We start from the raw sequence: 14,125 nt of genomic DNA on the forward strand, positions 1-14,125 counted from the left end.
GCTACATGCCTGTGATCATCGAATAGTTGATTTCTTCCATTTGGTGGTGGATTTTAGCATCTGAAAACTCAGGAAATCTGCATGAGATACTATTACCTGGGTCCTTCTGAAAGGAGCTACAGCAGAAGATATGAGGAAGGAGTCTGTCTTGGGAAGGCCCCACAGGGTCTTGCTTGGTTACAGTATCTCCCATCTTTGCTCAAAGCAGATGTTCACTAAATGTTTGTAGACTGAATCTGTGAAGAGAGAGCCCTCTGTACTCCCCTCCCTTCAAAGCGGGGATTTCAGAAATCCTAGAAACATGTTTGGAATGTTTAGAGACAAATACAATTTCAGACTAATGTTGTCTGTGAAATTTGTCTTAAGAATGTGGTGAGTCACGCATCTGAGTTGGTGCCTAACCCTGAACATTTGGGTGGTAGGTGTGTGGTCACAGGGACAATGAGGCAAAAAGAGGAGCTGGACTAGTGCAAATCCATGTGCAGACCTGGAAGCACTGTCACTTACGTTTGGCTCAACTGTGGACAAGCAAGTAATTCAATGGTGCATGAATGAGTGAAGTAAGTATATACCAGGATGGTAAAAAAGCAAAGTAAAGGCAGATGGTAGAGGACGAAAGACACTAGTCCAGAGTATGAATTCCTCTCCATAGAAATCAGAGAGCCTCCCAGGGTTTTTGACAATGACAAGAATGCTCACGGAGGCCATTCCTATGATCATCAAACATATGTTTAGGTAAAATGGTACAGCTACTTGGAAGACAGTTTGGAAGTTTCTTACAACATTACAACAAGTTTCTTACAACACCTACCAGCAACCCAAATTCCCAGTATTTGCTCCAAAGAAATGAAAGTATTTACGCACACACACACACAATTTGTAAATGGATGTTCATAGAAGCTTCATTTCAAAAAACTGGAAACAACCCAAATATCCATCAACATGTGAATGAATCAACAAATTGTGGTGCCTCTATACAGTCAAAAAGACTGATTCACACAAGGTGGAAGAATTTCAAAAACATAATACTGAGTAAAAGGAGTCAAACAACAGACTATAAATGGTAGCTTTCATTTATAGGAAACTCTAGGAAAAAGACGAATCTAACAAAATGCAGGTCAACAGTTGCTGCCCGAGGCTGGGGGTGAGGAGGGAGTTGTTACTGCACGCACAGGAGCACAGGGAATTGTGGGGGGAGGGGAGGACAATGGACTTGTTCTGTATGTTGGTTGTAGTGGTGGTTTCCAAAGTGCGTATCTTTGTCAACATTCATTGAAATATACACTTAAAATGTATACATTTAAATATATATAAATTATATCTCAGTAGAGTCCCTTAAAAAAAAAAAAACAAAACTGGGCACAGCACTGCACAAGGCAAAAGGAGGACAGAGGAGAGACTTTCCTACGGTGCTGGTCCTCTCGTATGAAGAGGAGCTGCAGCCCGGGACATAAAGGCCCCGCACTTCAGCACCATGGACAGCAGTGTGACGTCCGCGGCCAGAAAGCGCAGGACTGAAAGGAGACGAGCCTGCGCATGCGTGCGGGGCTTGGGGGCGGGCTCTAGTGAAGCTCGCTCTATCCTGCTCGCTCCTCAAAACAGGTTCCCAATCCCACTTGCCCTGTAAATTCTTGCTCGACTCCCTGCTCCCACCAACCTTTTCTTTTTCTGCTCTGAACTCTTAACAGTAAGCTGTGTTTGTTTAATTTGATGGAAAATAACTGTGCCCCCCCCTTTTTTTCTTGAATTGCTATTCTAATTGCTTATTGCTTAAACAACAAGGTCCTACTGTACAGCACAACGAACTATATTCAGTAACTTGTAATAGCCTATAATGAAAAAGAATATGAAAAGGAATATATATATATATATATATATATGTAAAACTGAATCACTATGCTGTACTCTAGAAATGAATCCAATATTGTAAATCAACTATACTTCAATTAAAAAAAAAACCAAATGGCTTATTGCTACTTAGCTGTGAACGTGGTTATGCATTATATCATCCTCTGCAAGGTCCTGACGAGAGAATCATACTCCGGATCTCCCTCAGTTCCTTGGCTGGAGCAGACAGGCAGTGTTTGTGGGTGTTTCTGATTCGTGTTGACTTTCTGTTCCAAAAACTGGACTCTGTTAACAACTTGACGTCAGGAAGAGACATCTACAATTGTTACGATCGTACTTAGGGACTAAGTAGAGATCTTGGGGTTCGTGTGCGCCTCAGTAATTCATCTCCACTTCTATTGTAATTGACAGACCACAATTTCTACCACAAAGCCAATATCCTCTTCAGGCAAGGTCCTCTCTGAGGCAAACTGAAATCGAGTTGATATATTTCCCTGATGATTTCTTATCTCCATGATTTTTTTTTCAGTCAGGAATGTCAGCCGGGGCAGTCACATTTGTATTCCAAGCTTGCCAACTCTGAACAGAAAGCAGGTGTCCACTAAAGACACACCTTAACAAGGGGGATTAGATGTTCTAGTGAAAGGCAGATCAGTGTCCCTTGTGTCACTGTAAATAAACGTCTGGGCCTGCTATCAGCTTGCAGGGTTAAGGTCGCACCTTCAACACTTCTGAGTACTTCACACTTTATTGCCCTTTAAACGAGGCCTTTTCCATCCATTTATACCCCTGGAGGGAATTACTACCGTTCATCTCCTTGAACATGTGACTTCTGTAAACTTCAGGAGACAGAATGTCTTTTTTCTTTAGGAGACAATATAACCTGTGGCCATAAACAGAAATCTGCCAGAATTTTCTCAAGTACCACATTATGGAATGAAATAGACTGAGACACTTTCATGGTGCTGGATCTAGGACCTCTCGTACCTGCTTTACAAGCAAATCATGTGTTAGCAGACTTTAACTGTTTGGGGTCATGTTTCAGAACATGAGATTTGTCCTCAAAATCTATGTAACAACAAGTATGGATTTCAATTTGTGGTTTTGGTCAAATCCTGTTCTTTGAAACTGGAATACACACAGCCATGCTTGCTAAAACACCAGTCATGGCTTAATCACACACGTACACAGCATCATTTCCCATAGCAGCTGAGGGTTACAAGGCCCACGAAATGCCTCGCCAGAAAAAGATGTTTCCTGGTTAGAGAAACAGAGAGATGGGGCGTGCAAACAGGCTCTAAGACAGCCACAGAAAGGTAGTGTACTCAACTCAGTTTAACCCAGAGCTCCCAAGCCATCTGACTATGGACACACACCCTGTTTTCCCACACTTTGGGTATGCTGTTTGTTGTTTTATGTCTTTGGTTAACTTAAGGTGTGAGCAGTGACTGAGAAAGTTTAGAGCTAAATATACATATTGAGGCCTTAAAAAAAAACCAGACACATCTTTCAGTCAGTCACATTTCTGCATTACCTTTCTGTACTCACATTTCTGAGCTGCATTCTGAAGTTCAGTGAGGACAGGACTGCAGATGAACAAACATGTTTGGTATGTTTGCTCACCAAGGTCATGTCCATTTGTACCTGTGGATTGCACCTGGTGATAATGACTTCACGTGGTTTTAGGTTGCCAGGAGCATTTGAGACAAGATCAGAATATATCAAAATCATGGAAATCTGAAAAAGTAGCTTTGGGTGGGCTCTAAGAGCAGAAACTTGCAGACTCCATTTCCATTTTTATGTTCTAAGACAGAGGTTCTCAAAGTTTTGGGGCTCAGAACTCCTCTATACACTTAAAAATTATTGAGCATCCCAGAGAGCTTTTGTTCAAATTAATTACAACTGCCAATACTTGCCATGTTAGAAATCAAATCCGAGAAAAATTTAAAATACTTAAAATACTAAAATAAATTATTATTAATTCACTTAGAAATAAAAAAAAGCCCATAACATGTTAACATATTTTTATGAAAATAAATTTTTTCTCAAACTCCCCCAAAATTAGTGAGAAAACTGGCTTTGTTTTACACTTTTTGAAATTATTCAGTGTCTGGCTTAATAGAAGGCAACTGGGTTGCCACATCTGCTTCTGATGTCCAGCCTGCTGAGATGTTACATCACACGGCCTCTGAAAAATTCCACTGTACACTTGGAGAATGAGAGTGAAAAGGAAAACTGCACTGTAATATTATTAGGAAAATAGTTTTAACCTCGTGGACCCCCTGATCGGGCCTCTGTGATCTTAGGGGTCCCTGGACCACATTTTGAGAACTGCTGCTCTAAGAATTCAATTCAGTAAGAATATTGACCATCTACGGAATGCCCACAAGATACATAAAGACACGTCCCTGCCTCTAGGGAACTTACAGTGTCTCCTTCCACACACACCTCCTTATTTCCATCCAGTCTTACCGAGATTTCAAGACTCGCTGTCATCCTACCTCCTCCCTGTCATGTGTGATGGTCCCATTAGGTGGCTAGATCTCTGTCTTTTTAAAATGTCTGTAGCAATTATCATCTGTACAATTCACTTGGGATTTCAAATCATATGCTGTGGTAGCTTAAATACTACGTCGTAAAATTAATGATACTTAAATGCTGTGATGTAGAGTCAATACATCTTATGTTACATGATAAGAGGATAAGTGAGGAAAGAAAACAAAGATATTTGCTTTGTACACACACCAACAAACACATTCATAGCAAAATAAGAAGGAAATATGGCAGTTACAGTGGTGGTTTCTGTAGGTGGTCGCTGGTTCAAGGCTGGTGTTCAGAACTGCCTCCTTCCTTTGCCAATGCCACATCCCCCTTGACTTCATCAAGTGCTTTCACTGGTCTCGGTCCTAGACTTGGATGGGGTGGCCCACACCTTCACTCTGGAAGGGTCTGAGCCATTAAGCAGTCCTGCCTGAACTGGGCTGTGGCAGCTCTTCACTGAGTCTAATCACCGGGCATGGCAGAACTAAGAGAAGCCCCTAGGCATCTTCGGTCTCCCAGGCATACTCTTCATCTCTTCTGGGGAGCGTCAGCCCCTTTGCCCCTGGTATTCAGGATCAGTCGCCCCAGTCAGCACAGTAACTCCCTCCCTGAGTGTTGATTCAGAGGCAGGCGGAGCCCAAAGTGACCCAGGTGGCACTCAACTTCCAGGTCAATGGAATCACTGTGTGTCTCCTGGGGGAGCTATGACTTTCCTCCCTTTGAAACTAAGACCTCTAGATCAGCAGAGTATGCAGTTGAGGGAAAAGGAAGCAAATATTTGGCTAGTAGGTCACTAGGGGTAATAGTGACAGGTGCCACTCCCAATTCCCGCCCTTTCCGGAACCCATGACTTCTGACTGTGGGAGAAGAGCAGCAAATACGGGGCACATACAGCCTCCTGGAGACCCTTGTCCAGCTCTGTAAGGTACTGCCACCCAACTGGCCCTGTAACAGGGTCTCCAAAAGGTCATTCCACGGCTCTATCAGGCCAGCTGCTTCGGGGGGAGGGGGCGGACATGAAGAGATGGGGACTTTCATAGACACTGGCCATTGCTGCACTTCACTGCTATGCAGTGAGTTCCCTGTCCAGGGGCGGTGCTGCTTGGAATACCAGGCTAGTGGATAAGGCACCCCGCAAGTCCAAGGGTGGCGGTTTTGGCAGGAGCACTGTGGGCAGGGAAGGCAAATCTGTATCCAGAGTAATCGTCTGTTCCAGTGAGAACAAGATGCTGCCCCTTCCATGATGGAAGTTGCCCAGAGTAGTCAACTGGCCACCAGGGAGCTGGCTGACGACCCTGAGGAAGGTGCTATACTGGGGACTCGGTGCTGGTCTTTGCTGCTGGCAAGTTGGGCACACAGCTGCTGTAGCCAGGTCAGCCTTGGCGAAGGGAAGTCTTTGTTTCTGAGTCCATGCATAACCTCCATCCCAGCCACCGTGGCCACTTTGTTCATGAGCCCATTGGGCAATGACAGGGGTGGCTGGGAAAGAGGCTGTTATCCACAAAATGGGTCATGCTACCCAAAAGGTTATTAACACCCGCCTCTGGTGAGGTTATCTTTTAGTGGGCGCTGACATGAGACACAAATACCTTCATGCTTTTCACCCATCCTCGTCACCAACTCCCCAGCTGTGTTCCTTGTTCCTGACCCTTCCGTGCAGCCAAACCACTGGCCACAGTCCAGGAGCCAGTAGCACACGCTGGCTATTTCTCCTTCCAAGTGAAATGAACAACCAGGTGTGATGTTCAAAGTTCTGCTCACAGGGAGGATTTCCCATCACCTTGTCCTTCAGGGATGTCCAAGAAAGGGGCTGCAGGCTGCAGCCATCCACTTTTTTTGGGGGGGGGGGGTGCCTGCATATCCTGCAGAACCATCTGGAAAGTAGGCCCAAGTTTTCTCCTTCCTTACATTAAACCAGGGCAGCTCCAGCATTTCTAACTCACTCACTATGGGCCACTGTTTTGTCCATGTGTCAGCCAACTAACTGACCACACCACTAGAGGCCTTCCTAACTCCCTGAGCCACATCAGATGCAGGACCCCTGCTCCGTGGGCCCGCATAGGAACTCTGGCCTGATTCAACTTTAGGTTCCATCTGCCCTCATCCCGCACCCTTGGTATCAATTCCCACACATTCTCTGTATAAATGACAAAATCCAGTTCATACTTTACCCTTAGCAGCCTGCTGGGACTTGTACCGAATTATAGGCTGCTATAGATAGGGTGGAAGTCTGTGTTCTCCCCCAAATTCACATGTTGGAATCCTGACCCCAAGGGTGGTGGTATTAGGTGGGGCCTTTGGGAGATGACTGGGTCATGAGGGCACAGCCTTTGTGAATGGGGTTAGTGCCCTTATACAAGACACCTCAAGGGGATTCCTCACCCCTTCGGCCACGTGAGAAGTCAGTGAGAAAACGCCGGTCGGTGAGGCAGCAGACCCTCACCAGACATAGAACCTGCTGGCTCCTTGATCTCGGACTTCCCAACACCCTGAATTGTGAGAATTACATTTCTGGGTGGTGGGGGTATAGCTCAGTGGTAGAGTGCATGCTTAGCAGGCATGAGGCCTGGAGTTCAATCCCCAGCACCGCTACTGAAAAAAAAAGAATGTCACCCAGTAAACAGTATTTGGTTATGGCAGCTCAAAGATTATTTTCTATAATGACAATGAAAAGGAGGCTCTAAAATGAATTTATAACCTTTTACAATCATTCTGGGTTCTGTACATTTCATATTATTCTTCATATTAATGTAATCCGGATGTCAGCTGGGGGCCTTCCTCTGCCCCCCTGGAGGTCTGGGCAAAAGTGTTTCAAAACCTCCTGATTCCCAGCCTGCAGAAGTTCGAAGACTGGTTCAATATTCCAGCTAATTTCCAATGCTTAAAAAATTCCCCTTGTCTCCTCTGGCTGTTGAGCTCTGTTACGTAGCCTGGCACTGTGTTCTAGACCACAGTGACCCCAACACAGGACTCATTCTCTTTTTCAGTTTCGACGACAACCAACCTCCCCCGACCCCCAGCAAGCCTGAGTCTGGCAGGCGCCGCTGGAAACCCTGGGCTGGGGGAGGTGCCGCAGCACTTCATCTACATCCTCCCATCACCTTTCACGTTTCCCGCTTCTCCTCCTTTCAGGCCTCGTTTCCAAGCGCCCCAGATTCCAACTTTTGTACCTCTTTTCCTCAAAGCAATGTCAGCCCCTAGGTGAATTAGCTGTGTATACTCCGGATTCTGTTACTGGTTTGTTTGAACTCTTTAGAGAAACTTAGCCCAAAACAATTTAGGACCAAAGGAGAATTTACTGGCTCATGGGATTACAGGACAGGTTTACCAACTAAACTTCAGGAAGAGGGGTTCAGTTAAACTCAAAAGCACTGAAACTAGGGAGGAAATCTGCTTCTTCCCCTGCAAAATGGTAACAAGCCCTGTTCTCGCCTTCCAGCTTTCCGCCATCCGGGAGGGGCTGCCTCGCCTTACTTGTGGCTTGAAGTCCATGCTGGGCAAGGACTCTCCATGGCCCAAATGCCCACCTGTCCACCCTCGTTCCAACTGCCTACAGCGTGTGTGCCCCTAAGATCATGGCGCCCTCCAGGGACCCACATACTCGAGGAGGGGCTGGTTCTAGGGGGAGTGAGGGATTTCACCACCACCAATTCCCCGTAAGAGTTTTGGCTGTCCTTGGGTAAAACACGGGCTAATAGCCTTTCCTCTAATGTCCACGCCAGCCAGTTTAAACAGGGCGGCATCGGGCCACAGAGGAGGGGCAAGGACCACCGGACGCCAGGTGGCAGGGAGACATGCTTTTACAGAGGCCGCCTGACGTGAGCCTTTGAGACTGAGTGTGAGTGTCAAGCCAAGAGGGGATTCCAGGGAGACAGACTTCCAGGCTTGAGCAAGTGGACGGAAGTACCCTCCACTTCCACACCTCCCTTTTCATATGCTGAAAATACGTATCTGAAGCCGTCAGCAAACAAAGGATAAAAGTATCTTAGTCCAAGGACGGAGAATTAAGTGATCTTTACTTGGACTGAAACACAAACTGTGTGAACAAGCAAGTGACTTAACCCCTCTACAACCAACCTGCCTTCTCACCCTTCATATGAGGTTGGTAAGAGCACCCTCAGAACGCCCAAGTGACCCACAAACGAGACAACCCCTCAGCCAATGCTTCAGCACGTTGTAAGCGCTCCAATAAATGCCGGAGAGCGATGCTAGCAATTATTCTACACTCATAAATGTATCTGGAAGGCCGAATTAGATGCCAAACGCTGGCCACATACCATTTTATAACAGTTTAAAGTGAGTTATTTATGCAAACCAGCCATCATTAATGCAAAATACTTTTAAAAAGTACGTACTGTGGCACAGAACTGAGAGAAACCGGGAAGTAGACGTAAGGAGGCCGTGCAGATGCTTAGATTCTACCGTGACTCGAGGTGGGTGAGAGAGGAGACCAGACCGGCCAAGCCTCCCCGGGGCCTGCGGAGCGCGGGCGGGAACTCCCCCTGAGGGGCGCCCGGGGCGGGGGAAGCTCCGGAGTGGGCTCCGTACAGCCCGCGCCTCCCCAGTGCGGCCCCAAGTCCCGAGCCCCGCCCCGGGCCCCGCCCCACCGACGTCCCGCCCCAGACGACCCCGCCCAGTCCAGCCCGACCCTCCTTCCCGGCTTCCCCGGCGGCGCCGCCGTGACCTCACTTCCTGTCGCCGGCGCGCACGTGGGAGGAAGTGCCGGTGCCCGCGGTCCCGCCGCTGCCGGTCTCTCTGGTTACGTCCGTCCGCGGGCCGGGCCGCCGCCTTTAGCTGCGCCGCCGCCATGGGAGTCCCGGCTTTCTTCCGCTGGCTCAGCCGCAAGTACCCGTCCATCATTGTCAACTGCGTGGAAGAGAAGGTGAGGAGGCGCGGGGCGGCCGCGCCAGAGCCCGGAGCCCCGACGCGTCCAGGCCGCGGTGCTCTGGGTCCGCCGCCCGCCCCTGGGCGCCGTGCGGGGGCCCGCCCTCCTCTCCGCCCCCGGCAGCCGAGCCCGACGCGCGCTGGGGCGCGGGCGCTCGGACTCGGGCCTGGGCGGGGGTCCTGGGCGGGGCAAGGGCCGAGCCGGCTGGAGCTCGCGGGAGGGCTGCTCCCCGCCGCCCGCCGGCTCCCGGGCCGGAAGGCCCCGCCCATGGCTTTGTTCCCTCCCGCTCGGCGCTGTCGGGGTTTCTGGAGAGGCTCCCGGGCTGTCGGTCGGCGTGCGGCTGGTCGGCTGAGTTAGCCGGTGAGGGTGGCGCGGGTGCCGACGCCAGCCTCTACCGACCTGGGGAAGTAGTCCCGGCGGCGAGCTCTGCGCTGTTCCCTGGCCCGGCCCGAATGGTTTTCTGCTAGCGGGAGAGGCAGGTCCTGCGGAGAAAGCGGCGCCTCAGAAACGTCCGGGACAGGACAGCGGTCCCCCAAGTGCCCCTTGTCTAGGGGCCGGCCTGCTGGACCGCATGCCTTTGACAGTTTCAGAATTCCTGGCGCACCTGAACGGGACACTTGCTGCTGTAGTTTGCCAGTGTTACGCAGACTTCTGGCCGGTTTTGACTTTTGTGTTTAGCGTTTCTGTGGTTCCGTCCGAATTGGATTTTGTACTCTGGATTAGACTGTCCGGATTGGGAAGGTTCAGGGCCACATTATGTTCCTCCCCGCTTCGGTTTTGAAGGACGTGCTCGTCCGACACTGGGAACTTTTTCCTTAGGCTGGGTGAGATCTTGATTTTGCTTAGATTCCGTCCGAGGAAGAACTGAAAGCCTTGTTCTTATTACGTTTCCAGTACTCTCCGTGTTTTTCTCAAAGAGAAACTGTTAAACTGAATGCTCATTTCCTTTGCTTTTAAAACTTTTATCGAACGTTATTAACTTTACTTGCGTCTTAACAAATTTCTACTCTCCAGTGATAACCACTTTTAACTATGTTTGGTTTTATTGAATTTTAGCAAGAATAGAAGAGGATGTAGTCCCATACACAGCCCTCCCCACATCTCCTAAGCACTAGCTTCATTTCTCTATTGGTAAACTTTGTAACTTGTGTGTTCTGTTATTTTTTTTAATTCCATCTCCTATACAAAGTATCTTTTGACTCTTTGCTTTCAAAGGTTGGATGTTAGCTTTTCTACCTCTGTTGCCCTTCCTGTCAGCTGCGCTTCTGCCTTGCTGGCCGCCAAAACGAAGTTGTCAGGCCTCTGGCTGTACAGGTTTGTTTTAAAAGCGGAAAAATCAAATGGCATTGGTGATTATTGTCACTGTGTAGATTCACAGTATGTGCTGTGATTCCGTTTCTTCCCTTGTGCCACTCTTGTCTTTTGTGTGTGTTGACTGTTTTCCACTACACCTGGTTCCCCATCCAAACTCTCTTTTATCAGATGTTATATCAAGTCCTCTTTTTAACTGCTTGACGTCTTTATTCCTTTTGCTGCCACACTTGGTTATGTAGGCTTGCTGGAAAGCTGCTCCTGGAGATTTTTAAAAATCCCTTCAATTAGAGGTACAATTTTCTAATCGTTATTTCTCTTGGTTTAAAACCTTCCTTGTTTTTTATTTTTACATGAATTCTTAAGGAGTGTTGTGTGAGTTTTCTAAGTCCATACTACCCTTGTACACATGAATGATCATTAGCTAGGCAGAGCTTGGGTTTAAAAATAAGTCCCCTCAAAACTTTAAAAACGTTGTTCTTTTGACTTCTGTCATCCAGAATTGTTGATGAGACGTTGAATGTTAACTTGATTTGTTTGTTGAGGTAGCATTTATATAGTGTTTAACATGTGCTGGGCGTTTTGCAGATTAATTTATTAAATCCTCATAACAGCCACGTAACTATTTCTCCTCTTCCTCCTCCTCCTCCTCACAGATGAGAACAGTGAAGCACAGAGGGCTTGAGTGTGTCTCAAGGTCACGTGGCTAATGTGTCAGAGCCAGGAAGCCCCTGGTCTTCATGTCTGTGTTCATTTGCGTTCATTCTTTTGTAGTTGTTGTATTTTTCTTTCTGAAATTTGTGAAGCTCTTTATCCTTGATGGCATAAGATTATGTACTTAGAGATTTTTTTTTTTTCAATTAATTTTGATCAGTACTTGACTGACTCTGAGTCTGGAGGCTTGTGGGGAATGCTCTTAATTTTTTTCTTGTTTCCCCTTTTCTCTGTGCCCTCTGAACTCTGAATACCAGTCCTCCTAGATTGATTTCTTTTTCTTTTTCCTCTCTTCTCCCCTGCCTTTCCCTCGAGATATAACTGACCTACAACAAACTGCACATATTTAAAAATGTAGAATTTAATACATTCTGACTCATGTGTCCGTGAACCTATCACCACAGCCAAGATAATGGCCGTCACCTCTGGAACATTCCTTCTGCCCCCTGTTGTTGCTCCCCACAAGCCCTCCCTGCTGCCCATCTTTGTTGAGACTGATTTGTTTCTGACCCTCCATAAGTTTTCATTTTCTACAGTTTCGTATAAGTGGAATTATACAATATGTATTCTTTTTTTTTTTTAACCTTTTAACTTTATTCAGAATAATTATTTTGAAAGTGTTCCATGTTGTTACTTGTATCAATAGCTTTTTGGAGGTTTTTTTTGGAATAGTATTTTGTGTTGTGCATGTATCACGTTTTGTTTATTCATTCACCTGATTGATGATTGATGATTTGGGCTGTTTCCAGTTTTTGGCAATTAAAAAAACTTCTGTGAACGCTGGTATACAACTCTTCGTGTAGGCACGTGCTTTTATTTCTTTAGAGAATGCACCTAGGAGTGAATTGGTTGCATTGTATGGTAGGTGTCTGATTAAAAAAAACTTGCTAGACTGTTTTCCAAAGTGTTTGTGCTGTTTTATTGCCACCAGCAGTGTGTGAGAGGTCTGATTGCTCCGCTTCCTTGTCCACACTTAGAATGGTTAGTCTTTTTAATTTTGGCTGCCCACTGTGGTTCTTACTTGGATTTCTCTAATGACCAAGGGTGGTGAGCATCTCTTTGGGTGCTTATTTACCTGCCATATATATTCTTGAGTGAGGTGTCTGTTCAGATTTTTTGCTCATTTTTAAGTTGGGTTGTTTGTATAATTGAATTGTAGAGGGTTTTTTTTACATATTAACATATGTATTTTTTGCAAATATTTTCTCTTAATCTGTGGCTTGCCTTTTTATTTAGCAGTGCAAAGAAGAGCAAAAGTTTTTAATTTTAGTAGAGTCTGACTTCTATATCCCTGCTTTTTGTGGTATATTTCAGAAATCTTTGCCAAAGCCAAGGTCATCAAGATTTTGTCTTGTGTTTTCTTAGAGCTGTTTTATACTTTAATTCATCCTGTGCTTCTTTTTTTTTTTAATTTTTTAAAATGGTGAATCATACTGATTTTTAAATGTTAAATGCACTTTGCATTTCTTTGGATTAAATCTCACCTGGTCATGGTGTATTATTTTTATATACTCTTGGAGTCAATTTGCCAAAATTTTCTTGAGAATTTTTACATTTTTGTTCAAAAAGGATATTTATCTGTAGTGTTCTTGTAATGTTTTGGTCCAGTTTTTTTTTTTTTTAGACTTCAAGTTTTTTAATTTTTATTAATCATTAGTTGTTTAACTACTGAGAATTTTCATCCTTTCTCTTGGGGGGCGATAATCCGTTGTTTGTTTGTTTAATGGAGGTACTGGGGATTGAACCCAGCACCTCGTGGATGCTAAGCACACGCTCTCCCACTGAGCTACACCCTCCCCCCCTTGTCCAGTTTTGGTATCAGAGTAACCTTGGCCTCATACTGAGTTGTGAGATGTATGCCTTCAGTTTTCTGAAAGAGTCTCCGTACAATTCCTGTTATGTCTTCCTTAAATATTTGATAGGATTCACCGGTGAAGCCATCTGGACCTGACATTTTGGGGGAAGTTTTAGCTACAGATTCAGGTTTTTGGATAACCATTGAGCTATTCAGATTATCTATTTCTTTTTGAATGAGCTTTTGTAGCTTGTGTCTTTCACATATTACGCTCATTTCATCTAAGTTACCCATTTTCTGGACAGTTGTTCATACTATTCCTTATTAGTTTTTTAATATTAGTAGAAAATGTAGTGATGTTGCTTCTCTCATTCCTGATGCTAATTTTGTCCTTTCTCTTTTGTTCCATTATCAGTCTGGCTAAACTGATCTCAAAGAACTAGCTTTTGGTTTCATTGATTTTTCTCCATTATTTTTCTGCTTTCTGTTTCATCAGTTTCTGTTCTTATATTTATGACTAATTTCTTATGCTCATTTCGAGTTTAGCTGTGTTTCTTGTCCTTCTTTCTTGCCTCCACTGAGTTCATTGCATAGATGCTGCTTCTCTGAGTGCCATACACTGCCTGCCAGCCCTGCTCCAGGAGCATGCCCCACACACTGACATGTTGTCTTCATTTTCATTCAGTGAAAAATACTTGCTCATGTCCCCTTTGACCCATTGGTTATTCAGAAGAGTTACTTAAGTTTCAAATATTTGGAGGATTTTTCAAGCATTTTTTTCTGTTACTGATTTTTAGTTTAGAGAACCTTCTTTCCATAATTTGAATTATTTTAAAGAACCTACTTCGTGGCATGTTCGCTACGTGCAGTGGCCCTCCCCTGGTGCAGGCACAGAAGGGGCTCCAGCGCCTTTGACCCAGTGCCAGGTCCGCCCAGCTTCAGAGATTGTCGAGCGGTGCGGGCCCCGAGTCTCACTGTCTTCACGCTTCCCTGGTGACGCAGCCAGGAGCTGCTGTTGAGGCATCCTCCTC

General features: G+C 45.8%; 1 protein-coding gene across 1 annotated transcript in view; it reads left to right on the forward strand.

Moving 5' to 3' along the window:
* The first annotated feature begins 9,093 nt into the window (after positions 1 to 9,093).
* Positions 9,094 to 14,125, forward strand: part of XRN2 (5'-3' exoribonuclease 2) — a 65,297-nt gene continuing 60,265 nt past the window's right edge. The window contains exon 1 of the mRNA XM_031434329.2: positions 9,094 to 9,271. Coding sequence (XP_031290189.1) covers positions 9,197 to 9,271 — 75 coding nt within the window. The 5' untranslated portion in view covers positions 9,094 to 9,196. The remainder of the gene's footprint in view (positions 9,272 to 14,125) is intronic.

Source organism: Camelus dromedarius, chromosome 18 (assembly GCF_036321535.1).
Source record: "Camelus dromedarius isolate mCamDro1 chromosome 18, mCamDro1.pat, whole genome shotgun sequence".
Lineage (NCBI taxonomy): Eukaryota > Metazoa > Chordata > Mammalia > Artiodactyla > Camelidae > Camelus > Camelus dromedarius.